The 27,206-nt window shown below is 42.5% G+C and overlaps 1 protein-coding gene across 19 annotated transcripts in view; it reads right to left on the bottom strand.

Moving 5' to 3' along the window:
* Nucleotides 1-413: 413 nt before the first annotated feature.
* Nucleotides 414-27,206, bottom strand: part of herc1 (HECT and RLD domain containing E3 ubiquitin protein ligase family member 1) — a 278,704-nt gene continuing 251,911 nt past the window's right edge. For all 19 annotated transcript variants that reach the window (XM_052042323.1, XM_052042328.1, XM_052042322.1 and 16 more), the window contains 15 exons: nucleotides 26,915-27,053; nucleotides 26,614-26,795; nucleotides 25,710-25,865; nucleotides 18,827-18,949; nucleotides 18,504-18,606; nucleotides 15,189-15,358; nucleotides 13,894-14,032; nucleotides 12,709-12,878; nucleotides 12,433-12,602; nucleotides 12,131-12,296; nucleotides 11,742-11,818; nucleotides 8,303-8,555; nucleotides 7,600-7,752; nucleotides 3,846-4,151; nucleotides 414-1,077 (listed from right to left, as the gene is read on the bottom strand). In XM_052042323.1, coding sequence (XP_051898283.1) covers nucleotides 892-1,077; nucleotides 3,846-4,151; nucleotides 7,600-7,752; nucleotides 8,303-8,555; nucleotides 11,742-11,818; nucleotides 12,131-12,296; nucleotides 12,433-12,602; nucleotides 12,709-12,878; nucleotides 13,894-14,032; nucleotides 15,189-15,358; nucleotides 18,504-18,606; nucleotides 18,827-18,949; nucleotides 25,710-25,865; nucleotides 26,614-26,795; nucleotides 26,915-27,053 — 2,493 coding nt within the window. In that variant the 3' untranslated portion in view covers nucleotides 414-891. The remainder of the gene's footprint in view (nucleotides 1,078-3,845; nucleotides 4,152-7,599; nucleotides 7,753-8,302; nucleotides 8,556-11,741; nucleotides 11,819-12,130; nucleotides 12,297-12,432; nucleotides 12,603-12,708; nucleotides 12,879-13,893; nucleotides 14,033-15,188; nucleotides 15,359-18,503; nucleotides 18,607-18,826; nucleotides 18,950-25,709; nucleotides 25,866-26,613; nucleotides 26,796-26,914; nucleotides 27,054-27,206) is intronic.

The raw sequence follows: 27,206 nt of genomic DNA on the forward strand, positions 1-27,206 counted from the left end.
TTATCGAAAACGGAATAGGTTTCAGATAAACTGTCAAGTCACTGCTCAGTTCTGTGAATTCCCATTAAGTTATAAAACAGGATCAGAAAATTGTGGATGAGGTATTTGATTGTGTTCATAAATAGCAAATTCAAATGGAAAATGTTCTAAATATATTGAAATCAGGATGCAAAACTAAATTTAAACAGGCACTGCACAGTACAGCCTCACAGGATCATGAGGCCCATCTCTATTTGAGGATCTCAGCTACATCCCACACTAAACACAACACAGTTGAATATGCTGCATACATTCTACCTTGTCAATCCTCAATCTGGTTACAACATTTTACAAAATATTTCTCCTGGAGACAAAATAGTGAGCATTGAGATTTTGTGTTATTAATTGGAATGATGAGAATTACTACAAACAAGTAGCTTTAAATTAATGTTTTATTCTTCGGATGTATTTCTGATAGGAAACTCAGCACAGGCAATTCAAATTAAAACAAAAATAAATATAAGAATATTTATGTAAAATTGCTCTCCCTCATGAACAATTATACACAATGTACATTTTTTAAACTTTAATTCTGTAGCCCTCTAACGCTGCGAGGGATCATTTATACCATTCTCAAAAATGCACCAAATTATCTCCATGCAAACTTATCAAAAATTGAACAAAAAAAAAGAAACAAAAGCCAGGAGAAATGCATTTTCTTCTTAAACCTGTTTATAGTCGAAATTAATATTCAAACAATAACATTTGTCAATCACATTCATTTTTCTTCAAGTACATTGTACAATTAAAATATTCTGGGCTTCTCACTATAACTGCAGTAGTCACTTACACGTACAATACCAGAAGGCTCACTCGTCATTTCCCCCAGTGCAGCAGTTTTTGTTCAGAGAATCAATAATCTGTATCAGAGCCTTCTGTGTTGTCTACATTGCGAGACAACATGTAATTGTCCATGTCAATGGACCTGCAGTTGTTGATAGCATAGCGCAGTCGCTCAGCCATGACCATCTGGCTGGAGTATGGTGGGAGCCGCAGCTGGAAGAAGCAGGTTTGTGAGGTAGGCAAACTGTCATAAGGCTGTGTGGGAAAGAGATGGAGGATGGTAAGTGTTCAGAAAGAGTAAAAAAAAATGATTAAAATAAACTATTCGATGAGATCAGAATACACAGTAACAGTTCATTATTTCTAGAGCCATGGATGTTTTGATTAGTGTCAAAAATTGCTTCATTAGAATGTTAAGTCATTTTCCAAGTTGCTTCAGTCCTTGTTTCTTTTAGTGAAAGAGACATTCCATCATCTGTACAGGCAGCAGACAGAGTAGTGATGATGGATAGTAAGAAACACTCCATAGTGCCTTTGACTCTGATTAATAGTCCACCACATTCACTTATAATTAATGAGCCTAAGCAGGTTGGATTTGTCCTGTGATCCCTGCTTGTATGTACCTGATCCAGAATCAACCAAGAAGGTTGAACGAACTCTCCTCACCTGGTAAGGTGTAACGAGGCCTTGGTGGATACTGGGTTTCATTGGATGGACCACTGAGGTCCCACCCCCAGAATACCCTAACAGCCTGACACAACGGCAAGGCGGGGGTGGAGCCTCACCTCTTGTCAGAGGTGTCAAGGTATTGTAATAGTGTTTAAAGCCTTCAGACCCACCAACCACAACCAGTAAAATCTGGCCCACCAGAGCATATTGCACACACTAAGGCAGATACACACAAATTAACAAACACATTCTACAAAAGCACATTCCTTATACAAATATGTATAGACTATATACATACACATTCTTGACCACATAGTGAGAGTGCTTGTCTGCCTGGTCCACATAATGGCCACTAGTACATGTGTGCCATCCTGGCAGATCAGCCCCAAAAATATCAGTGTCACCACCTGAAGTGTGAGGAATAGTGCCATGTTCTCTCAGTCAGTCCCATTTGCAGCAGTGTAAAGCAAAAGAACATCAACACTGCTGCTTTGTGCTAATTATGCAGAAAATACCAGATACTATTTGCATAATGCAAGTTAAATTCTGAACTTAATTTGTGAAAATATTCTTCCCTGGGAGGTATCCAATTTAGTAACTATACACTTGGGCAGGAAAAAAAAAAGTTTTTGAATATCAATTCCAGGACAGTCAACATTGGGATTGCGACTGAAGTGTTTTTGTTTTTCTTTGATAACCCCAGACTAAGTGATGGCAGATTTCTGCAGACAGATTTACTGATTGTTCAGTTGCTATTGCAAATGGGTAGTTTATTAGATTTTGGAAATTGACGTTAATACTTGAAGTGGTGGTATCTGGTATTCATACACAGGCAGGAAAATGTTTCCTCAATCTGTGGTGGTTAATTTATGAGGAGAGATTGAGGAAGGCTGGCTGACATTTGCTGAAGTTTAAAAGAATGAAAGGCAATTTATTGAGACACTGAGATTTGGGAGGCTGCTTCCTCAGGCTGGAAAGTCAAGAGACCAGGGTCACACTGACACTGTAATGGGTTAGCAATTTGGAACCAAGATAAGATGACATTTCTTTACCTTAAGGGATGCTAACTTTTGGAATCCTGCCATAATGGTTGAGGACATCAAAGGCTATGACTGATAAGATTTTTAGATACTAAGGGAAATGGATAGGAAAACTGACAAAACACAGGAGAAGCCATGATTATATTGAATGGCTGGGCAAGCTGAAAGGACTGTTTGTCCTACTGCTGCTCCACTTTAAATCAAGCTCCCAAATTACCTGATGGCACAATGACAGTTAATCAGCCTCCCACTGCTTGCCCCTCCGTCCACCCACTGCACCCCACCCCCCCCCCCCCCACCCACCTACCTCTAGTCATTCAGACCAGTGACAAATCAAAAAGTAATGGTGTTAAATACTCCCTGATATTACCAATAGCCCTACTGTTAGGAGTATACTTTCTTTTTGCATGATTAGGGGATATTGGAAATGAACTGGTCAGTGCAGTTTATCTTTCGCTGGCTCATGTAGGGAAAACAGGAGCATGAAGTAGACGTGTTGAATATCCCATCTCAGCATCGGGTTGGATTGTACTCGATTGCCTTGCCACACAATGACTGTGCTTCGTGGCTCTGCAGGTTCAATGGATCTGGGAGCCAGCTGCTCCTTGAAGCAGGATGGACTGTGAGCAATGTCTAGGCCTCAGGACTCTGATGCCCTGCTCCCGAAATGCCCCGACTGCTTTTTCCACAATTCAGTGACATTTAAAAGCAGTTCAAATAGATTTAGATTTTTTTAAGATTACTTAAAATACTTTGTGGTTTTAGTTCATTTTATCTTTAAACTGAGAAATTAAGAAAATAAGCTGACCATCTACCTGCACTTGGTCCTGATGCGGGGTTACAACCCGAAATATTGACAATTCCTTTCCTCCCACTGAAGCTGCTCGACCCGCTGAGTTCCTCCAGCAGATTGTTTGTTGATCTACCTGCACTTACCTTTTTAATTAAGGCTGGCAAGCTAAACCAAATGAATGGGGTCATGCTACTTACAGCAGCTGTGGTTGTCCTGAAGCTGAGGCGCAGGGTGTGCTGAAATCCATCAGCCCCTCAACTCAGGGTGTTTGTACCTCACCGTTGAACTCAGCTGTTTGAGTCACCAACAGCTGAACATCTTGTCTCTGACTTCCGCATTTCAACGTGCAAGTGCAGAAGTTAGAGAAAAGCTAACCCACGAGGAGAACGTAGCCAGCCGTTCTCTCTCTTTGATGATGTACTTCTGTCCACTGGGCTTTAGCCAGCAGTTTGAAGGAGCTGATCATCAATACAGTTAAAATAAAGCAGCCCGTTCGCTTACAGTAAATAAACTGTTCTTACCCTATCAACCTTCATAATCTGAAACCGCTGAGAGATGTCGGCCGTGTTCGCTGGCAAACGGGATCTGCCCGACACAAAGCGCATGAAAAGTACTCTCTCTTCATTGGAGAATTCCTCTAATGTCTTCCAGAACCACTGTGCTAACTGATGCTGCTCATCCACCTCCCGATAGCGCACAACTTTCTTCAGGACTTCTACAGAGATTTCTGGCAGCCCACAAACCATCTGTTCCAATTGTTTTGCAGTGAGGAGAGAGAGCAGTGGGACTGGAATGATCCAAGACATCCCTTCTCGAACGGCAGCCACCTGAATCGATAATGAGAAAAAACGTTTTAACAAAAGAAAATACCTTTACATCTTTCCTGTAAGAGTTAAGACAAGTGTTGATGGCTCAGGAGAATTTCCCAATTTTTGCAATCAAACTCCCTGAATCAGATTAATCTGGAATACGAAACTGCAGACAAGTAATTTATAGAGGACCGAGTCAAGACCAACACTGGAGAAGTTGGAGGGAGATGATAAAAAAAAATGACAAAGAGGAGGAAAGTTTTTGATTGCAGGAAGATAGAGATGGTCAGGTAAGCAGAGCTCCAAAACATCAAGTGGAATTTAATCCAAGGAAGTGAGCACTAATACCTTTGGGGAGGGGGAACAAGGAAAGGGTAGGTAGTAATGTGGAGGAACATAGATCCATAAAGGTAGCAAAGCAGGTCAATAAGGTGGCAAAAAGGCATACAGGACGCTTCCTTTTATTATTTAAGGCACAGAATATCGGAGTAGAACCCTGCACAATATAATTGTTAGGTCACTGGTGCTGGTCACAGTATGGGAAAGATTTGATTGCACTGGAAAGGGTGCAGGGGAGATTTACAAGGACATTGCCAGGAAAACTGTTTCAATGAGTAAAGATTTAATAAATTATGGATATTTTCTTTGGAAAAAGAAGCCAAGGAAGACCCTTAATCGAGGTGTACAAATTTACGAGGTGTCTAGGTGAAGTAAGTAGATGGAAATTTCTCTTAGCGCAGGTCAAAAAAAAACTATGGAACATATATTTCAAGGAATTGGCAGAAGGATTAGAGGGGAGCTGAAGAAATTATTTTTCATCCAGAGGACAGTGAGAGTCCAGAACTTGCTGTCTGAGGTAGGGTGGTGGAGGCAAAATCCTCACCACAGTTAAACAGGAGCCAATTAACTTACTAACCAGCACATCTGTAGGATATGGGAGGAAACTGAAGAACCTGAAGGAAACCCATGTTGTCACAGGGAGAACCCTCTAAGACAGCACCCAAGGTCAGGATCAAACTTGGGTCACTGGAGCTCAGGCAGCAGCTCTACCTGCTGAGCCACTGTGCTGATTGCAAGATTCACAGAACGGTGTCAAGTTAGCCTGCAAAGTAGTGTTGACACCAATGTGGGTGCAGCATTCTTCACTGATGGGATGCAAATTCTTTCAGCTGTCAGCACTTAGCCTAGCATGTGCAATCTTTGCAGCTCTTGAAGGGAACTACCATATTGCAAGCAACACCCTTCCATTTGCAGAGGAGTAATGTTACTGAATGGATGGATGCTGCAGTGATGTGAGGGATGGTAGGGATGTGCTCTCAGGTGGTCAGAGGGCCCAGAAAGATTGCTGAAGGACAATGCTTTGCAGGAACCACAGACCCTGCAGACCTACTGGCAGGAGGTTGCCAGGGGAGGTCTCTGTCAGGATATGTGCAGACCATGAATGCCTGCAGTTGGGGGGAGTTGCCAGCGGAGGCAAGTGCCTGTATCCCCTCTGTCTGCTCTTGTGGGGTGAAGGCAACAGGGATGAAGCTTTGTCACCTCCAGTATGGAGCTTAGTAATGACCTTAATGCAGCAGTGACTAACAAACTGATGTGCAGCAGAGATCAACAGCAATAGCTAGGAATGATCCCGAGGCCAAAAATCTCCTTCCCTCCTCCCCAAATTTTCTCATTTCTTTTTTCCCTTTTCCTTGGAGCAGACTCGATGGGCTGAATGGCCTACTTCTGCTCCCTTGTCTTGTGATCTTGTGAAACTGATTGTGACTATGACAGTTCTCCATCAGTAAAGCAGCTAAGGCAAAAGGCTGTAACTGAAATTGCAGGTGGTCACAGATCTCAATACCAGCAAAAGAAGCTGTTTGACTTTGGCCCTTTACACAGCACGGTTTTATGAGAAACAGGGTTAGTGACAGCTAGTTACCACAGCTTTCAGACCAGAGGGTGCAAATTTCACTGCAGAAGAATTTTGCATGGCTTTTGATGTCTTTCAGGGAAGCTCCCTACTGGGAAAACAAATTGTTATGGCAAAGGAATTTGCCAAGAGGTGTTAAGACATCCAGAAATGTGTCCAAAATCTCTTTCCTGTGTTGTCAGCCTCTCTGACAGTGAAGTTTGGTTGGCTTATCGAGGGCACAATTCCTGGGAACTGATAACCACACTGAACCTGTCACATGGTGAAGGTCATGTCCGCAGTGTCTCTAGCTGGATGAGAGTGGAATCCACACAACTTTACAGCATTATTGAAGGTTGTGTTTATAAAAATACTGATGGCTGCAATGTCCAAAGTTCAGATCCCAGACCTAATAGCTGTTCACCCACCAGCTTCCCCAAGCTGTGGGAATTCCTCCAAGTTTCAAAAAAACACTGACTAAGTTGCAAGTAACTTGTTCATGTGATGTTTGACAAGGCCAGGAGGATACCTTACACTCAATATCTGCAAGGCCACAGTCCTCTACCAGCCTGCTCCCACTGCATCACGCTGCCCCTTGACAATAAAGGTTCATTGCGAGACCCTGGAAAATGTAAACCACTTCTCATGTCTCAGGAGCCACTTCTCAGTGACGGCAGGCGTTGATGATGAAACGAACCATTCCTTCCATGTGCCAGCAGAGCCATTGATCTACTGAGGAAAAGAGTGGTTGAAGATCAAGACCTCTGATGTGGCACAAGGCTCATGGTCTACTGGGTAGATCCACGCCCTTTATTATTCTGAGATCTGTACTACCTACAGCAGGCAACTCAAAGCACCGGAAAAATACCACCAACACCGTCTCCACAAAATCCTCCAAATTCACTGGAAGGATAAATGAACCAGCATTAGTGTGCTCTCCCTGGGCAACAGAACGGAGGCCATAATTACACCGAGTCAGCTTTGACGGGCGGGCCACAAAATCTGCATGCCCAACACCAGACTCCTGAAACAGACATATTGTTCAGTTTTGTCACAGCAAGAGATTACCAGGTGGATGTAGGAAAAGATTCAAGGATACGTTCAAATTTTTCTTGAAGAAATACAACATCCCTACTGATTCAGAGTGGAGGAGCAGCACCCTACCTCACAACTTACCCACACTACCTACCCTGTCAGACACCACCTGCCCATCTGTGGTTCCCACATTGGCCTCATTAGTTATCTCATAACCCACAAGGCTGGAGCAGAAGGAAGGCAGCCAAGGAACTGCCTATGAAGAAGGAAAAGGATGCAACTAAAACAATGAGAAGTACTGCAACAAACTTGTATTCACATGTGCCTCTAATAATGTAAAAACACATAAAAAGACTTCTCAACGCAGTAAAATTAGGTATAGGACATCAATTCCCAAAACAGGAGAGGTGGCACTTCACATGTATTGCTGCTGACTATGTTCTAATACAATACTAATTATTCAATCTAACGGATTCTAAATAATAGAAAAATAAAATGTGACTGAATTGGTCTACTGAATTAATTTATCGGTCCACTTACTTGACGATCGATTTCATGCAATCGATACTCGACTGCTCTGTCCACGTACTCCTTCCTATTGGAAAAGGTGAGCGGGATGCTGTTTCCACCTGGGATAATGGGAACCATTTTGCCATCAGCACTTTGCCCCACAAATGAATCAAGAGGTATCATCTGAAACACAAAAGGAAGCAGCATTACTAAATCAGACAGCATCTGGTCTACCACAGAAAACCACCTGAAATTTGAATTCAAGTTTCTCCAACAGAGCACCTTTTTTTTTGCAAAAGTGAAAAAACCCCAAGATCACTATGCAATAACAGGACCTGAAATGAAATACTTGGTCCAAGGGGCTAGAAATGCTTCATGTTGCATTCATCAGTGCCTTAAATAATGTAGAAAACCCCCACATTCTTTAGGGAGAACCACTGGGTTTTCTGGGAGATAATTTCATTGAATGTCAACAGCAAAAATACACAACATAATCCCAATTAATCTGCCCCTTCGCTCCATGCTGTGTATGAAACAGGGCTTTCTGTCCCCCTTACCTTAACAATCTCAGCAATTCCCCTTTCCCCAAAATGCACTAATGTACGCATGTTTGCAATTTTCTCTAAACCTGGGAAAGGGGATTAGTATTTGATATTATGCAAATAATGAACATGGTTTTGACATCAATAATTCAATCATGAACAAGGCTGTGGTACATTTACAGCATACTCACCTCATGGAAATTCTCCTCAGTGATTCCACTATCTTCAATGTGAAGAATGCTGTTCAGTGTTTGTACATAAAGCAAGTCCACCTCTTCAAGATCTTCTAATGAAAGTGGAATACAGCAAAGCTGCTTCCATACCATTGGTGCCAAGTGGAGATCCAGTGGTTTCTTTGTGCGAATGGCAACACCCATAAGAATTCCCAAAAATTTGAATTGCAGCAGGTGCTCTTCTGAACAAGTGGAAGGGTTAAGAAGGAACCTGTAGGAAGACAAGTACATGCATACTTTTAAAAAATGGATGAACAATTTTTTTGTCTCCATTAATTAGATGGATAAGAGGGTGAACTTCCTGGTAAAGCATGTGTCTATATAGCAGCAAATTAAGTGCTAACCGACCAACAGCATTTGGAGAATTCCCAAGGCTGATTCCAAAACCTAATTTGGGAGAGTTCCTGATCATATAGCTGGTATCCTTTCATTTATGCAGATATCAAACTCTAGCGAGCCACATCAAGTACTGCAATAATCTCATTCTGGAAAGGCAGGGTCTGCTACACGTGCCGCAACAGAAAATGGCGTTCACTAATGATATCGGATAATTTATAGTTCTGCGCCATTCCTTATGGTGCTGGTCCCTATTGTAGAGTTGTTGCAACTACTGATACCACAGCAGAACAGTCTTATCCACAGCCGAAGTTGCCACATATTGGTTCATTTCCCTCATCGTAATCATCACTGGAAGGTTTTGTATCCCCTTCTTGAACATACTTAACGCATAACTTGGGGTGCCCTTCTTGGCTTGGGCCACCTTCAGTACAATAGATCCTCGGGGATGTGGCCATTTCTCGGCCTGTGCTCATGCACAGCCAGTAAAGTCTCTACTTGGTGAATGCTGGTTTGAATGGCTTTGGTTCTGAGAGGACTGTCATGAAGGAAACTACTTTCTTCCTCAAGATGTTAAGAACATATTGCAGGCAGTGAAGATGAAAGCTGACGAGGCTTCTTTCTTGGCAACTGTATGTAATCAGTGTTTCACTGCCATACATCGATATTTGAAAAATGGAGAACTTATAGATCAGCATCTTAAATTCTAAGGGCAAGTTTTTTTTTTACGCCTGATTTACACTAGCATTATTAATTGACCAAGGTTAGGGCTGCCTTTCCAATGCACGTTATATTCTTCACTGAGAGAAATGTTGACTGCCACAATTGCCCCAAGGTAGCAATGATTTGTTCACTGTTTCCAGTGGAATTTTGAGACTGATCACTGATGAAAATTTAGTGTATTGTCCCACAAACAGAATTTTCACGACACTAGTAATACAGGAGAACCTGGTGTACATGTGGGAAAGATAATCCATGAGTTCATCTTTCTAGTGAAAGGTCATTGACCTAAAACATTAAGTCAGATGCTGCCTGACATAGTCATAGAGATATACAGCATTGTATTGGGTCCTTCGAGCCACTGATTCAGCACCAACCATTAGCCACCCATTTACACTAATCCTACATTAATCCCTTTTTAAATTATTTCCCACATTTCCATCAACACTCCCCAGTTTCTACCACTCACCTACACATTAGAGGCAATTTAGTGGCCAATTAACCTACCAACCTGAAAAACACGACGATGCTGGAGGAACTCACGGATGCTGCCTGGCCTGCTGAGTTCCTCCAGCATCATCGTGTTTTTCATCTAGATTCAGGCATCTGCAGTCCTTTTTTCCTCCCCTATCGTCCAGCAGAGACAACCACGGTGTCACAGACTTGGGCCCTGCCGCTTTCCCTGAAAGGCCATTCCAATTCCAAACGCCCACCTCCCCCCACCCTCCCAAAAAGTATCCAAAACAGTAGACCTGGTTGTGGGGGGGGGAGGGGGGGGGGGGAGGTGGGGATAACCTTCACAATCTGCCTACATCTCCTGCTCTTCCTTATGGTCACCCATCGCCTTTCTGCCCATGTTCCATAGTGAATCCATCCGCAGCTCTAGCTCTAACCTACCAACCTATCATGTCTTTGGGACGTGGGAGGAAATCAGAACACCCGGGGGAAACCCACAGTCACAGGGCAAACATGCAAACTCCAAACAGAGGTCAGGATTGAATCTGGGTCCCTGGTACTGTGAGGCAGCAGCTCTGCTAGCCAAGCCATAGTGCTGCCTAATCTGCTTGTATTTCCAGCATTTTCTGTTTTATTTTTGGATTTACAGTATTTTCAGCTTGTTTTGCTTTCCAAAGTTCATTTTCTGTCCAGGGAACTGGCACGGTTTCATCAGCAGAGGAATTCTCCGATCAGGACTAGTTCCTGTGTCTCAGCTATCAGTCTGAACCTTGGTGCTGATGTAAGGAGAAGATTATGTCTACCATGGATCTTTCTGCTCCAAAGCACACGGTGCTTCCAGTTAAACCCTGTCAGGTAACCGGTGCAGCCGCTATGAGATGACTGGTGATAGTATTCTCAGTAGCACTAAGGAGCGAGATCCCCTGGTAGTCACTACAGTCTTTCCAATCTCCTTTGTTTTTGTATGATGTGACATTTGCATCTCCTGTGGGACAAAATTCTCTCTTTCACGGGTGGCTATGGAGGTAGGGCGAGAGACTAGATTTCCCATACTTGAGAAAATCAGTTGAAATTCCGTCTTTGCAAGGTATTTTTCTACCTGCAAGGGAAGCAACAGCCTTTCCAACACAAGTACTGAAGGTTCCGTGTTAGCTTATCCGTGACTGGGAGCAGCGGAAGAGGATCAAACAAGGTGCGAGTTGTGAATCTATGGTTTGCCAAAGGATGATGTAATGTATCCAGTGTTGTGGTGAACTCCCTTGCCTATTGAAAAGAGGGAGCTTGGTACGCAAATCTCTGCTGCCAATATAAAGCCTCTGCACCACCAATACTCCCGATCATGTGTGTTCAGGAAAAGAGGTACATGTTGCCCTTAGATAACAGCAGCCAAATTTTAAAGAGTTATGGTCACAAAGGGGAAACAATACCATTTCCCTCTTTTCAAAGGTTGTGGGGATGTGGAGATGCTGCTGATTAAGGAAAATTGCCTCTCTGGCTCACCAGGCTCCAAGCCCCCTTCCTTCCCCCATAGCACAGGGTTGACACTCCACGTATTGTTTGGCAGAAGCAGTGACCCACACTTTCTTCCAGAGAGCTTTAGTTTGTTTTGTTTGGGTATATATTTAGGTTCTGACTCCAGAATTATATTTGTACTCTAGGACTGAAGATGCTTGTTCAGACTTTGATTACCCGTCAAATACTTTAGCACTGAACAATGAAAAGAGTTTGGAGGCTCTTGCCCTAGAAGTAACCTCCTTCCTCTCCCCAGTTTACATTGATGGGCAACATACTATTTGTCCATTCATTAAAAGCATAAAGAATATTTTCTTCCATATCAGCTAAAATCAACTAAAAATTTTCTCTGGAATGAGGTACTAATTCTTACCTGTCTCTATTATATCCTACTTCAGCCGTGACATTCGGAGTAGGAATGAGCAGGTCTACAATCCCCATTTCGAGCTCCTGTTTAACATGTGAAGTGGATTTTGTTAAGTCAAAATTTCATACATATAAAATCAGAATAACAAACAAGAAAATCAAATTCTGCAACTAACAATAACCCAAAACTCAATTACAGTTCTTATTCATTAAAAGAGAAGAGTTAATCTACAGGCAACATTACAATTTTATGGTCCAAATGCATTTTCTAATTTTATTGATTAGATCAGAAACTTATTACTTTTTAAAACTTTGACTAGAATAGAAATTGGCATCCTTGATCTATTTTAGGATACTTTAAAGAGTCAGTAAGGATGTAGCCAAAACAAATATTACCTGACATATCTCTGTGATGGTATCGTCAAATACTCCACCAGCATCATCAGCACCCTCTCCCACCAGTTTCACCTTCCAAGCACGAGAAGGTAATCGCAGATCTGATGCATTGAGCTTAACCACTTGTCTCGCGATTTGTACAAAGATAGGCTTACACTTCCGGCCTCTAGGAAGAGAAGTAGAGTTGCAATGAAATGTCGGGGAACACCTTCCCTCATCGTGAAGAGAAAAAGACTAAGAAAAACTGGAGCTATTCAAATTGTAAAAACAGTGCACAGCAAAGATTGTTTAATAGAACATACCTGGTAGATATCCTTTTCACAGTGATCTGGGGGCCATAGTTTTTGCCTTGGACCATTGTCTTTCCTATGGAGCGCACCATTGGAAGAGTATAAACCCTTGGTGCAAGTAAAGGTCTTAGTTGGCCTTGGACTATTCCCCATGTTCCAGCATTATAGTGAGATGTACTGTTCTGTAATCACAATTATAAATATTAATTCAATTTTTTATAAAAAAAGTGTAATGTATTAATTGAAGATTGATTAAGTGCTAGCTTTCCTGTTTCCAGCACTGCCTACCTGATTGTTGGGACTAAGATTAAGTAACCTCCATGAAGAGTACATGAGATCAGAGAAGTGGTATAGCAACCGTAGCCTGGCTCTGATGGTTTCAATATTTATTTCCTTCAGTGAACTGAATTGCGGTGGAATAGAGTCTGGCAGACCTAACTGCAGAGGCACAGATACACCTGCCAAAAGGAGCAGATTTTCACATTAGATGCACAATCAAAAACATTTTAGCATTATACTAATCCAATTTCTCATATAAGTTTAGGTGAAGATTCACCTTTCACTACAAAATTCAGGCAAATATAAAAATAAAACAAAAAAAAACCATCCCTATTAATATCTGGGCAGGTAACGTTGTGGGAGTAACCCATCAGAATCCAATAAACACTTATTTTTCTTTGTAAAAAAATTGTTCACAGGATTGTGACAAGGCTGCAATAATTGCCCGCATCAAGATGGTGGTGCTGCTGTGGTTTCTCCTTCAACAGACTCACAGTAAACAGACTCCTCCGATACAGAGCAGCATTGGACTTTGCTTTTTCTGTGTGGTGGTGGTGGACAGCAGCCATCACCCTTTTGAGAACACTTCAAACCAAAAGTTATCAGATGTATTGGATTCAATTTCATAAGATTGAGATTTGAACAAATTTTGGGCTGTTAGCCCATCATGACCACAGTACCACCACATCCACTGATGGAGACAAAAATTTACTCCTGACATCAGGTCATCTAGGTAAAACTCAGGGAAGGTCATTCATGGATTTTCCTCACACAGATTAACAGGCAAAGGGTTATTGGAACATGCAATTTTTCCTCACCTCCACTAAACAAAATTGTCCTACATTCCACAGTCACCACAATTTCTGATGAACAGTTTTTAATTTACAAGAAACACAACTTACCTACCTGCACAGCAAATACTTTAACTGTTACATTAAACCTTATGACAGTGGTTTAGTTAAAAGAACCTTGATTTAAGAAGGGAAATTCTTGCTCAACATACTTAAAACAGTTTACATTTACTAAGTCTCAGAACATAAAACGGTAAAAATCTGCTCATTGAAGATTTGACAAAAAGGCTTCCTAAGTAATTATTAATGATCGATTATAGTAAGGCAACTCTTAACAATTACTGAAATAGATTAAATAGCTATTGGTTACAGTAAACTGGAAGATAAGCTGTAGCCAGCTCACCTGGTGCTCTTGGTGGTACTGGAGGGGCCGTCCATGCAACACTGTGGCAACGGCCTGCTGAAATCTGCCGAATGCTCTTTCCCTGGAGTGCTGTGACTAGAGTTGGCTCCCTTACATGATTGGTATGTCCCAGACCCAGCTACATAGAGGGAAAAGGAACGGAGATGGTAAACTGGAGACAAGGCACAACCACAAAACCCTGAAGACTTCTGTTCCTCGACCGAATATACTTCTCCAAAACCAGAAACATCTGAGCATCTGTGCTTACGACACTGTCTTTGAGATAAAAAGCCATTTATAGAAAGCATTTAAAATGACAAACAATTATATTGACAAGAAGGAAACTGTTTCTGCTTTTAAGTGATCCAGTAGCTGCACAGGTCAAAATCTGTTGGGTTTCAAAGTCAGCATAACCTTTCCCTACATTTAGTTATCCTACATCTAAATTAATTGTGTGAATTACTCAAGGGACTGAGTGTCAGAAGTGCCTCCTGGTCACTTCTGGTGTGGAAGGTGTTGTAGCATGAGGGGACAGGAAATGCTTCTAGAGTGATTTCTAGGGAGTATTGTAGTCAACTATTCAGTCAGAAGAAAACTAGGAATCCCAACATCTCATGCCCAGGAAGAGGGTAAAGCTGGGGTTTTTAAGAGAGGATAATCCTTTTTAAAAAAAAATTTATTCCCATCAGCCATCTTAAAAACTTCTGCAGGGAGCCCTCTGGCTGCATCCGAGATCATTGCCTGTCATCCTGCAGTATATCAACCTGCCAGCAGATTCCCAGGCTGGAGGCAACAGAAACTGCAGAAGAGTCTCCATCTCCCAGCCACATACCCTGACATCAGCGTCCTTGTTAGGGGTGGAAAAAGTTTAACTCTTATAGATTAATGGCTTCCAAGTATCATCTTGTTTCCCTCTCAGATTAAATAGGAGAATCTTCTGACACATGCAACCCAATCTTGGATAGTAGTCAGGCAGAACTCTCAGGCAGCAGCTCAAAACATTGCCCTGCTTTATGCATTTGTCCATCTGGATTACAGGTCACTGTTAGAATGTTACTATTCACAATTAGTTTTATTCCCACTTTTTCTAAATAAAGGACTTACATTGACTGAGCATCAAATGCTTTCAATAAGAATATTTTGCTCACCTCCACCTCTTGGGGAAAATCTCCAGTCTTACTTGAGGCAAGATTTTGAACCTGTGCCCTCTTATTCTGAATCCACATCCAAATCAAATAACCTGATTACATTTACGTCAGGAATGGGTAAAAGTTCATGTTGTTCAAATTTCTTACCTGCCCTTCTGAATTGCTGCCCCATCCATAAACGTCTCCAGATGATGAAAGACCTAGCGTGTGCTCAGCACCCACAACTATGTCCTCAATAAACACTCCATTCAGGGCAGGTACAAGCTGAGGTCTGTTATGGTTGCGGGCACGACCCTCGGGCAAGCCTATCAGGCGGTCTGGTTGTACAGAGAAGGATGCATCAGATTATTGTTGATTACTATGATGAAAGCTTTAAATTTTTCCTTCTCAAAGCATAAATAAACAGATTTATCACAATTTGGTGAAGACAGACCATTTTTTTCTTGGGTCACCATGCTTCTACTAGTTTACAAAACTTTATTAGTGAGAGGTCTTCTCTCAGCACAATATATACACAGGTAAAGTTTACAACCAAGGCCTCTCTGGATTCTGTGGACAGAACAAGTCAGGTGCCAGATGCAAACCAGCACTTCATGTGAAGATAAGATATTTATTTAATAGTCACATGTACATCAAAACACAGAGTGAAATGCATCTTTTTGCATTACTGAGAATGTGCTGGGGGCAGCCCGCAAGTGTCGCCACTCTTCCGGTGCCAACATAGCATGCCCACAGCTCCTAACCTTTGGAATGTGGGAGGAAACCAGAGCACCCGGAGGAAACCCACGCAGACACATGGGGAGAACATACAAACTCCTTACAGACAGTGGCTGGAATTGAACCTGGGTCACTGGCCCTGTAAATAGCATTACGCTAACTGCTACACCACTGTGCCGCCTATTTGAACTTTTATGCAGATAAGATTAAAAGTGAACAATGGGTGGATATAATCTCTCTGGATTGCAGGACAGACTTCCACTGTGCAACCATCTCACTTCTGATAATGATTATCAGTCAAGTCAGACGTGTTACAGTTTAAATTACCACAGGAAAGATGATGGTTAGGTTAACTTGAACCTGTTCCACCGTTCAATGGGATCATGGGAGATCTCTACCTAAACTTCATTTACCACATTTGCATCAGCTAGAACACAGATAGAAATTGCTGGAAATATTCAAGGTCAGGCAGCATCTGTGGAGAGGGAGGCAGTTTTCTCCCCCCAAAATTAGCAGTGGATATGGGCATCGTTAGCAAGGTCAACATTTATTGTCCACCCTTAAACTGAGCGACTTGTTGGTCCATTTCAGTGGGTAGCCATGAGTCAACCACACTGCTGAGAGTCTGGAGTCACATGTAGACCCAACTGGGTGAACATAACAGGTTTCTTTCCATGGAAAGTTGGTTAACCAGGTGGATTTTTATCAATAAACTGGTAGTTTCATGGTCGATACTAATAAGATATGCTATTTCTAAATCTTTTGATTATTTAGTTAACTAAATTCCAAGTTTCTGAGGTGGGGTCTGAACTCATGTCCCTGGGCAAGTAGGTCTCTGGATTATTAATGTTTCAGATTTTCTCATGAAGGTAACCGATGTGAAACAATAACTCTGTTTCTCTCTCCACAGATGCTGCCTAAATGCCGAGCATTTCCAGCATTTTCTGTTTTTATTTCAAATTGCCAGTAACTGCAGTGTGCCATCTTTGCTTCATTATGAATCACTGGCCCATTAACACCAAGCTTTTGTTCATGGAATCCTGTAGCAAATCATTTAGTTCATACCGATTCATTCTTCCTCATACATCTTTGTTCACTATATTTCCAAGTTTCACATAATTTGCAAACTCAAAAATTATGCCTTACTTACTAAAATCGAGATTACCAAAAATATATGGTCAATAATTATACCTCTGTTGCTGTACCCAATATATTTTAATAATTGTAGAACTGAATTCTTTGAACTCTAAACGAGGGAATCAGCACAAATAAATTAAGCTATCCTGCCCAACAGAGTCTGAACTCACAATTGCCTGTTTAAGAACTTTATACACAACTGACTGGACTGGCCGGACTTATCAAACTTAACATAGCAGCTGGTGAAGCCAGCCCAACAAACTCAGCAGCTTCCTATCACTTCATGAAATGGTTAGTCCAATAAAGCAGATCCACTGATATCTTTTTAATTATTTTCTTTGGAGGTCTTTCTAAAACAGAGAAACACTTTTGAGTGGATCAAGCCTCCAAATTATCACTGCTGTGTGCCAGCAATTACTATTTATCAGACATAAAAATGATTTTAAAAAATGGAATATTCTCTTGGGTATCTAAACTTTGTAGATGTCAAAGTGTATAAAGTAGCCAATGATGTTATCCCCTGTGCAATAATTCACAGGATACAACGGACAGAGAATCAGTGAGAGTTCAATAATGGGCAACCATTAGGGCGGTATGGAGACACGGCTGCTGCTTAACAGCTCTTGAATCACACTTTCATACAGCACAGAAACCTTTAACCAACTGGGTTTGCACTAACCAAATACCCATTTTACACTAACACTGGAACTGTGATCAGCAGCTCTGCAAGCTGGGTCAGTGTGCTGCCTGGCTTCAATCCTGATCTGTGGTGTTGTGTGGAGTTTGTATGTTCTCCCTGTGACCACATGGCTTTCCTCTGGTTGCTCCAGTTTCTTACATCTCAAAGATGATGGACTGGTAGATTAATTGGCCACCATAAAATGCCCCTAGTGTGTGGGTAAGGGGTGGAATTGGGAGGAGTTGATGGGAATGTGGGGAGAATAAAATGGGATTAGTGCAGGATTGGTGTAAATGCGAGCTGATAGTTGGTACAGACTCAGTGGGCTGAAGGGCCTGTTTCTGAACATATGCCTCTGTGACTATATACACAAGAACTTGAGAAAATAGGAGCAGGAATGGGTCATCAGGGTCTTCAAGCCTGCCCTACCATTTAATATTATCATAGCTGATCTATGCTGGCCTTAACTCCTCTTCTGTGTCACTTCTCCATACCCCTCTATTCCTTGGTCTATCAAATATTTATCCACCTCCACTTTAAGTACATCTAATGATCCAGCTTCCACCACTCACTGGGGCAGGGAATCCCAGAGATTCACCACTCTCTGTGAGAAGAAACTTCTATGCATCTCAGTGTTAAATGACTGCTGCCTTATCTTGTAGTAATGTCCTCCTGTTTGAGACTCTCACACTAGTGAAAACATCCCAACATCTACCCTAGCAAGCCCCCTTACCTTAGGATCCTACATGTTTGAATAAGGTTACCCCTCATTTTTCTAAACTCCAAGGAATACAGGCCCAAACTATTTAGTATCTCTTGGTAGGAATTAGCCTGGCAAGTCTTCTTTGTGCTGCTTCCAACGTTCCTAAGTCAATCCATTAGATACATTCTAAAAATAACTTCATAAAAAGCGTCAATGATTATCCTACCTTGGCCAAAGGTGTATACATGGCCATCTTTTGTCAAAGCAACAGAAAACTGTGTGCCACAAGCAACCTTCTTGATTCCTACTCCGCACAAAACATCTACTTTCTGCAAAAAGAAAAATTAAAAACCTTTACATCAGATAAAGGCAACAAGAAAGCTGAATCTGTACTTAATTACTTAGAAACATCACTTTCCACAAACTTAACCACAGAAACTGACTGTAACCCCTTAAATATTTTGCTTTATTTAATGCAACCATAGAGCACATGGGAGAGAAAAATATGAATTCATGCTATTAAAATAGCCAAAATTTGGTAAGCCATACCTGAGGAGACGATTTGGCTGTTGAGTTGCCTAAACCAAGCTTTCCATAATCTCCATCACCAAAGGCCCAAATCATCATGCCATCAGCAGAGACAGCTAATGTGTGATTTAAGCCACACGCAACCTAGAAGAAAATAGATATAGCACTTTGAATGTAGCGGGAAACAGCAGATTTGAAACAGGTCATCAATGTTTACAGGTCCAAACACAAAATTCTGCAGATGCTGGAAGATTGACAACATTAAATGCTGGAAATCTTCAGGGGGTGAGGCAGCATTTGCGAAGAACTCAGAGTGATAGGCATATAGCGCAGTATCAAGCCCTTCAGACCACCACGTTCACGTCGACTGTTGCACCCATCTATACTAATCTGCATGAGGACCATAGCCTTCTATGTCTCGGTGATTCAAATGCTTGTCTGGAAGCTTCACAAATGTTGAGAGAGCATTGGCTCCACCACTCCTGAGGCAGCACATTCCAAATTCCAACCAATCCGTGTGGAAAAAGATCCCCCTTCAATCCCCTCTATACCCCCCTCCTCTCATCTTAAACTACGCCCTCATCTTAAGACAGTCTTATCATGAAAATAAAATTCTTATTATCTACCTACCCTATCTATATCCCTCATAATTTTGCATACCTCTATCAGGTCACCCCTCAGCTTCCTCCGCTCCAGAGAAAACAAAGCCAGCTTATCCAATCTTTCTTTATAAATGAAAAATGGTTCAATCCTGGTGAACCTTCACTGCATCTTGTCCTGCACAATCTTATGCTTCCTCAAGTGTTGTGACCAGACCGCACACAATACTCCAAGTATGGCCTAACCAAAGTTTTATAAAGTTGTAACGTGATGTCCTAGCTCTTATATTCTATGCCATGGCTGATGAGGGCAGGTATCCCACATCCCTTCAACATCCTCTCTACCTGCCACTTCAGGGAGTTGTGGACTTGTACTCCAAAGTCTCTCTGCTTATCAATACTCCCCAAGGCCCTGCCATTTACTATGCATGCCCTACCCTTGTTTGCCCTCCCAGAATGCATCACATTACACTTTTCAAGATTAAATTCCATCTGCCATAACTTTGCCCTACTTTCCAACTGATCTATAACATGCGGTAGCCTTAGACAACCATCCTTGCTATCCACACTACTAATTTTTGTGTCATCTACAAATTTTCTAATCATACATTCTATATTCATATCCGAGTTGTTAGTATACATCACAAACATCAAAGGTCCTGGCATCAACCTTTGTGGTACACCAGTGGTCACAGACATCCAATCAGAGAAACAACCCTCCACCACCACACTCTGCCTCCTATTACAAAGTTAATGGACCCATTTTGCCAGTTTGCCCTGGATCCTATGCCACTTTTAGACCAGCCCACCATCTGGGACATTGTCAAAGGCCTTACTAAAGTCCATGTAGACAACATCTACTGCACTGCCCTCATCAATATGCTTGGTTATCTCTTCAAAAACATTCTATCAAATTAATGAGACAGGATTTCCCATGAACAAAGCTCTCTGACTATCACTAATTCCTGCCTTTACAAGTTTGGATAAATCCTGTCCCTTGGAATTTTTTTCCCCAATTGTTTCTCTCCACTGATGTAAGTCACTGGCTTGTAATTACCCGATTCGTCCTTGCTTCCCTTCTTGAACAAAGGAACAAACACTTGCTATCTTCCATTCATCTGGCATCTTACCTGTAGCTTACAAAGTAGTAAAAATCTCTGAGAAGGCCCCAGCAATCTCCCCCCTTCCTTCCATAGCATTCTGGGATACATCTCATCAGGCCCTGGGGATTTTTCCACCTTTATGCACTCAATGTCTACCACTTCCTCTTTCTTAGTGGTAACGTGTTCCAGAATATCACCATGAACTCTCCATCTACCATGTCCTCATCCTCAGTGAATACAGTTGAGAAATATTCATTTAGGACTTCACTCACATCCCCTGGCTCCACACACATACTGTTCCTCTGTTCCCTAAGGGGACCTACTTTTCCCCTGATTATCTTTTTGCTCCTGATATACACAAAGTACCTTGGGATTCTTCTCAATCTTGTCTGCCAATGATGATCTCATGGCCCATTTTTGCCTTCCTATTTTATTTAAATGTACTCTCCTACTCTCCCTACTTTTCTTAAGGGACTCTACTGTTTTCAGCCTGTCATATGCTTCCATTTTTTCCTTCATCAGACCTCAATGCCCTTTGTCATCCAGGGTTCCCTAATCTTACCATCCTTACCTTCCACACTTATAGGAACGTTGGCCTAAATTCTCACCATCTCCCATTTAAAAGACTCCCACTGTTGTATGTTGTTTTACCCGCAAGCAGCTGCTCCCAGCTTACTTTTGCCAAGTCCTGTCTTATATTTTATCTCCTCCTCTATCTCTTCAGACTGTTGGGAGTACTGTACTATACCCCAGCAAAGTGATGGCCCCTTTCTTATTTCTAAGTTCTACTAATATGGCCTCATTGCAAGAACCTTCCAAAACGTCCCTCCTTAATAAAGCCTTGATGTTCTTGATGGCTCCTCCCCTTTTACGTCCCCTCATCATGCTTGAAACTTCTCTACCCTTGAACATTGAACTACCAGTCCTCCCCTTCTTTCAGCCATGTTTGTGTGACTGCAATAGTATTTCCACGTGGGGATCAACATCCAAGTTCATGTCTTACCTGTCAGCCTCCTTGCATTAAAGTAAATGCAGTTTAGCCTCCCATGTGCCTTATCATGCCCCATCTGTTGACTACTACTACTCTGCATCCCACCCCCTGTCAAATTGGTTTAAACCCTTGTCACAACATGAGCAAATTTTCCTGCAAGGATATTCCTCCCCTTCCAGTTCAGGTGTAACATGTCCTACTTGTAAAGGTCCCACCTGCTCCAAATATGATTCCAATGAGGCACCATCCTATCTGGGATTCTTGCTCAGCCACAGAAGCACCTGTCTGCTCTGCTCACAATTGAATCCCCTATTACTATAGCTCACCTGGCCTTTTTTCTCAAACGCTATGATGCTGGAGAAACTCAGCAGGCCAGGCAACATCCGTGGAGAAAAGCAGGCAGTTAATGTTTCTGGTCAGGACCCTTCTTCAAAACTGAAGATAGGAAAAGGGGAAGCCCAATATATAGGTGAGAAAAGCAGAGCAGTGATAGGTGGACAAAAGAGGGGAGGCAGGGTGGGCATAAGGTGGCGATAGGTAGATGCAGGCAAGAGATAGTGATAGGCAGGTGTGGGGGAGGAGGGGAGAGCAGATCCACCGGGGGATGGGTCAAAGGTAAGAAGAGAGAGGAAAAGGTAGAAAGAGAGAGAGGCTAGGAAAGGGAAGAAAAGAAGAAGCATGGTTGGGGGGTGGGGGGAGGGAAGGGAAGAAGGGGTGGTTGTGGGGATTACTAGACTAGGTGATTGTTTCGCAGAACACCTGCGCTCTGTCCATAACCGCGACCTGCATCTCCCCGTTGCCGGTCAATTCAACTCCCCCTCCCACACTATCACTGATATGTCAGTCCTCGGCCTCCTCCACTGCCAGGAGAGGTCCAAGCGCAAACTGGAGGAACAGCACCTCATTTTCCACCTTGTAACCTTGCAGCCTAATGGCATGAACATTGAATTCTCCCCCTTTAGGTAATCCTCCCACCTCCCCCCCCCCCCCCCACTTCTCCCAACTATGCTCCTTTTTTTACTTTTCCTATCCTATCTTTTTTCTACCCTTTTCCCCCTCTCTCCTTACCTTTGACCCATCCCCCGGTGGATCTGCTCTCCCCTCCTCCCCCACACCTGCCTATCACTACCTCTTACCTGCATCTACCTGTGCCCACCCTGCCTCCCCTCTTTTGTCCACCTATCACTGCTCTGCTTTTCCCTCCTATATATTGGGCTCCCCCTTTCCCTATCTTCAGTCATGAAGAAGGGTCCTGACCCAAAACGTTAACTACCTGCTTTTCTCCACAGATGCTGCCTGGCCTGCTGAGTTCCTCCAGCATCATTGTGTTTTTCATCTAAATTCCAGCATCTGCAGTCCTGTGTTTCTCTGGCCTTTTTTCTCCACTATTGTCCAGCGAGACAACCGTGGTGTCACAGACTCGGGCCCTGCTGCTTTCTGAGAGGCCATTCCAATTCCAATTGCCCGTCTCCACCCCCCTATCCCCACCCAAAAAGTATTCAAAATAGCAGACCTGTTGTTGGGGTGGAGGGGATGCGGGCACAGGATAACCTTTACATCCTGCCTACATCTCCAGCTCTTCCTGAAGGTCATCCATTGCCTTTCTGCCCATGTTCCATAGTGAATCCATCCACAGCTCTAGCTGTGCTATGTAGTCAGTCAGGAGCTGCAGTCGAACACACTTCTCACACACGTGGTCACCAGAGACACTGGAAGTCTCCCTGATTTCTACAGCAGAACCATACTGCAGGGCCCTTCTCCTGTTATGATCAATGAACTTTCACCAGAACTGGATTTTTCTGTTTCTCCCTCCACAGATGCTGCTGACGTGAGTGTTTCTAATATTTGTTTTCATTATCATTTGTTAGTGCTCTCTCTATTTAACAAAATTCTATCCCCTTCATGCACTGGTTTCTTGATTGGTTGGCCAGTGCCAGTTAACCCCCAAATTATTCCATAAGACATAGGAGCAGAGTTAGGCCATTCAGCCCATCGAGTCTGCTCTGCCATTCAATCACGGCTGATTTATTTTTCCCTCTCAACCCCATTCTCCTGCCTTCTCCCTGTGATCTTTGACACTCTTACTAATAAAGAGCCTATCAACCTCCACTTTAAATATACCCAATGACTTGGCCTCCCAGCCGTCTGTGGCAACGAATTCCACAGATTCACCATCCTCTGGTGAAGGAAATTCCTCATCTTTGTTCTAAAGGGATGTCCTTCTATTCTGAGGCTGTGCCCTCTGGTCCTAGACTCTCCCACTACTGGAAACATCCTCTCCATGTCCACTCTATCCAGGCCTTATCCACTCTATCCTGCATATTCAGGGGTCCCCAACTTCTGCTCCAAAATCAAAACAAGAAAGTATCCTGACTTAAAACATCAGTTCTTCCCAAACCACCCTCCTCCCCTCTCCCCCACCCCCTTACCCAGAATTGGTAGCCATATTTTCAGATATGTAGGCCTATTCCTGTGGAATTCCCTTGCTATACCAAGGTTCCTTCAGCTATAATTGCATTAACCGTTCCTTAAAATCCATCTTTCTGAAAACCTTTGGTATCCCTCTTAATTGATGCTTTTTAGGCTCAGCCTTTTTCTCTGATGATGTTTCTGTGAACCAAATTGAAACCCTTTTCAATGTAAAATTCTCTCTTTAACATCAGTGTCCAGTATTTTCTCGTCTGTGAAGTTAACCGATTAAGTTTAAAAAAAAACAATGCTGTGGACACTCACACAACACAAACACACATCTCTTTCTGCCACCTTGTTTTGTACGAGGTTTCACAGAGCCCCCCTCACATATCCACCCAGTTTTTATCAGTCCTGATCATACCTGCTGGTTTCTTCTCTCTCAGCCTTGTTTACTACTGTTTCTCACTGTCGCTGCCCAATTGTTTTTGTTCTTATTTTCACTCCATAATTATGGTTGTACAGCCCAAGTCACAGGATGGTTTATCATCCCCAGTTTATCAACCATTAGACCCACCAAGTTTCACATCCAAAATAGATTTGAGGTGACAAGTATTTTTCATGTGAGATTCACTTGATGGGACAATCATAATCAAAAGGTCATCAATTTGAAAGCAACAGTAAGAGGGTGAACAGAGAGGTGGTGAGAAAATACTTTATGTAGTAGGCTGTGGAGCCTGGAATGTTTGCCTTGGGGTGTCTGATGCACAGACATCTTTAAATGCAAAACTGAAGCAAGGAAGAGAAAAGGCTACAGTGGAATTAATTTGATTGTCATAGGAGAGGACTGGTGGCACAGGACTGGAGGACTGCAAACAGTATACCTTCATTTATGAAAAAGGGTGCAGAAAAATCTTGGCAAATACCAGCTAGCCAACTTAAGGTCAGTGGTGGAAACAAAAATCCAGGGCAAAATTAGTCAGTAGTTGGCAAAGTTTGGGGTGATATAATAAAAGTCACCGTGGACTGTTAAAGGCAAGTAGTGTTTGCCCATTTTGATTGAGTTCTTCGATGAAGTAACTGAGGTGGACATTGCATTCACGGACTTGGCAAAGATGTCTGGCAAAGTAGCACATAACAGATCTGGTAGGAAAATTAAAGGCCGTTGAATTACAGTGTTATTGTTGGTACCAAATTGGCTTAAAGTCAGAAATCAGTAGTTGTGAATGTTTGTTACACAAATATAGTTCTTGGGCTCACATATGGGATGCACATTCTTTGATTTACAGCTGTGATATGCACTTGGGCACACAGAATAGAATTTCAAAGTTTACAAGTAACAGGAAACTCAATAAACTGGGAACAGCAAATTTTAGGATAAGGTAGAACTGGTGAAATGGGGAGGCGCATGGCACCTAAAATATAAATAAAGCAGCAATATATCTGGTAGGAAGAACAATGAGAGTCAACATGAATTAAATGGTGATCAAGGCAATCTGGGGTGCAGTTGTGACCAATTTAAAAAAAAGCACAAAAGGTCCTTGGCTTTATTAATTGTCCACAACAGCAAGGAAATTTTATAAAACACCTATTCACCCTCAGTTGGAGTACAGGGGTTAGTTCTGGATATCACACTTTAGAAAGTCTCAGCCAGGGGACGGACAGTGTGAGGGATTTATTAGGATGTTACTACAGAGGGACTTTAATTAAATGGATAGACTGGGATGGGGCAGAAGAGGTTACAGAGAGATTTCAAAACGATGAGAAGTTTGATATGGTAAATGAGAAATGCAATACGATACCTGTCCAACCTGATAACCTTCCAGTGCTGCTACTCTCTCTGGCAGCTTTTTGTTGGATGTGTTACCTAGTCCCAAACGACCATAGTCACCATTTCCAAAGGTGAACAACTTGCCATCTGCCGTAACTACCGCTGAATGCTTAAAGCCACATGACATCTATTTGAAACAGAAGTGATATTGAAATAGCACAAAATTCAAATAAAAAAAAGACAAGATGGTCAGATCATTAATAAACACTGGCCTTTCCAGAAATGCCCACTTGGAGGAGAGAGGGAGGTCTAGGAGAGACTGTGGGAAACAGGTTTGCTTGAGGGGATTGTGGGGGTGCCCCTCAACGTGAAGGCAGTGCTGCCACTCTAATATACTCTCACACTGAAGGTGCCGCCCCTGGAGTGTTAAGTGAGAGTGGCTGAAGGTTCAGGGGGCAGAGGAGAAGGTTTTGCCAATGGAACACCACAGAAGGTGAAGGGACAATGGCTGAGTTGCCTCGTCTGAAGTGATCGTCACCCAATTATTAGGTACCTCAAATTCTGCCCAACTTTCGTCAACCCACGCCTGGATTTTATGGTTCCTGCTGCAGGATGATTTGGAACACTGCATAATTAAAGAAATAGCGAATAGAACTGAACAGAAGAACTTTAGGCGCATAACTCCGCTCCCAACCTTAACACTATGATATCAACATTTCTTGTATCACATCTTTGGATGTGCAATTGCCGTTGTTAGAATTCTAATAATATGATTGGTTAATGTGCTGAAGGTAGTGGGTGGGGGAGGTATGTTCCCAGACTGAAGACAGGGTACCTGCTGGAAAGTGCTCTTACACTGATAATCGAACTCCATAACAACCGGCCAAGTTTAAGCCGACGAGTCACCTACTAATTTTTCCTGCATACAATCTTACCTGGACAACTTCCTCTCCCTGTAGTGCCTCAATCTGTCGTGGTCTGCGCTGCCGATCGCTGTTTCCGTGGCCCAGTTTGCCATAATCCCCATCGCCCCAACTGAAGACTTCCCCACTTTCTGTCAGAGCCATAGAGTGACCATCGGATCCACAGGAAGTCACCAACTGTGTTACCACAAAACCTATCACATACACAAGTGAGTAGGACCATATCAGTGCAAATAGAGACACAAATGATTTGCATACTTAACAATAATATTCATTTTTAATAAGCAGATGTCACTGTGCAAGTCTGGAGTACCTTGTAGTGCTGAGATAACAGTTAACACGTGAAGATCATCTGAATTTCCCTGTCCAAGTCGACCATAGCTGCCTTCCCCACATGCCATCACTGTCCCATTAGCCTGGATGACGAAAGTGCAATTCTGCCCACAAATAACCTGCAAAAGCAAAAACTTAAGTAAACTTATTTGGAATATTTTAAATTGGAAGCCAAGCTGAACTACATTTTATTTCTCTTCCATCTCCACCAACCTCCCCTTCCCATAGTGCCTTCCCATGCAACTGCACAAGATACAACACCTGGACCAGAG

This window comes from Pristis pectinata, chromosome 32 (assembly GCF_009764475.1).
Source record: "Pristis pectinata isolate sPriPec2 chromosome 32, sPriPec2.1.pri, whole genome shotgun sequence".
Classification (NCBI taxonomy): Eukaryota; Metazoa; Chordata; class Chondrichthyes; order Rhinopristiformes; family Pristidae; genus Pristis; species Pristis pectinata.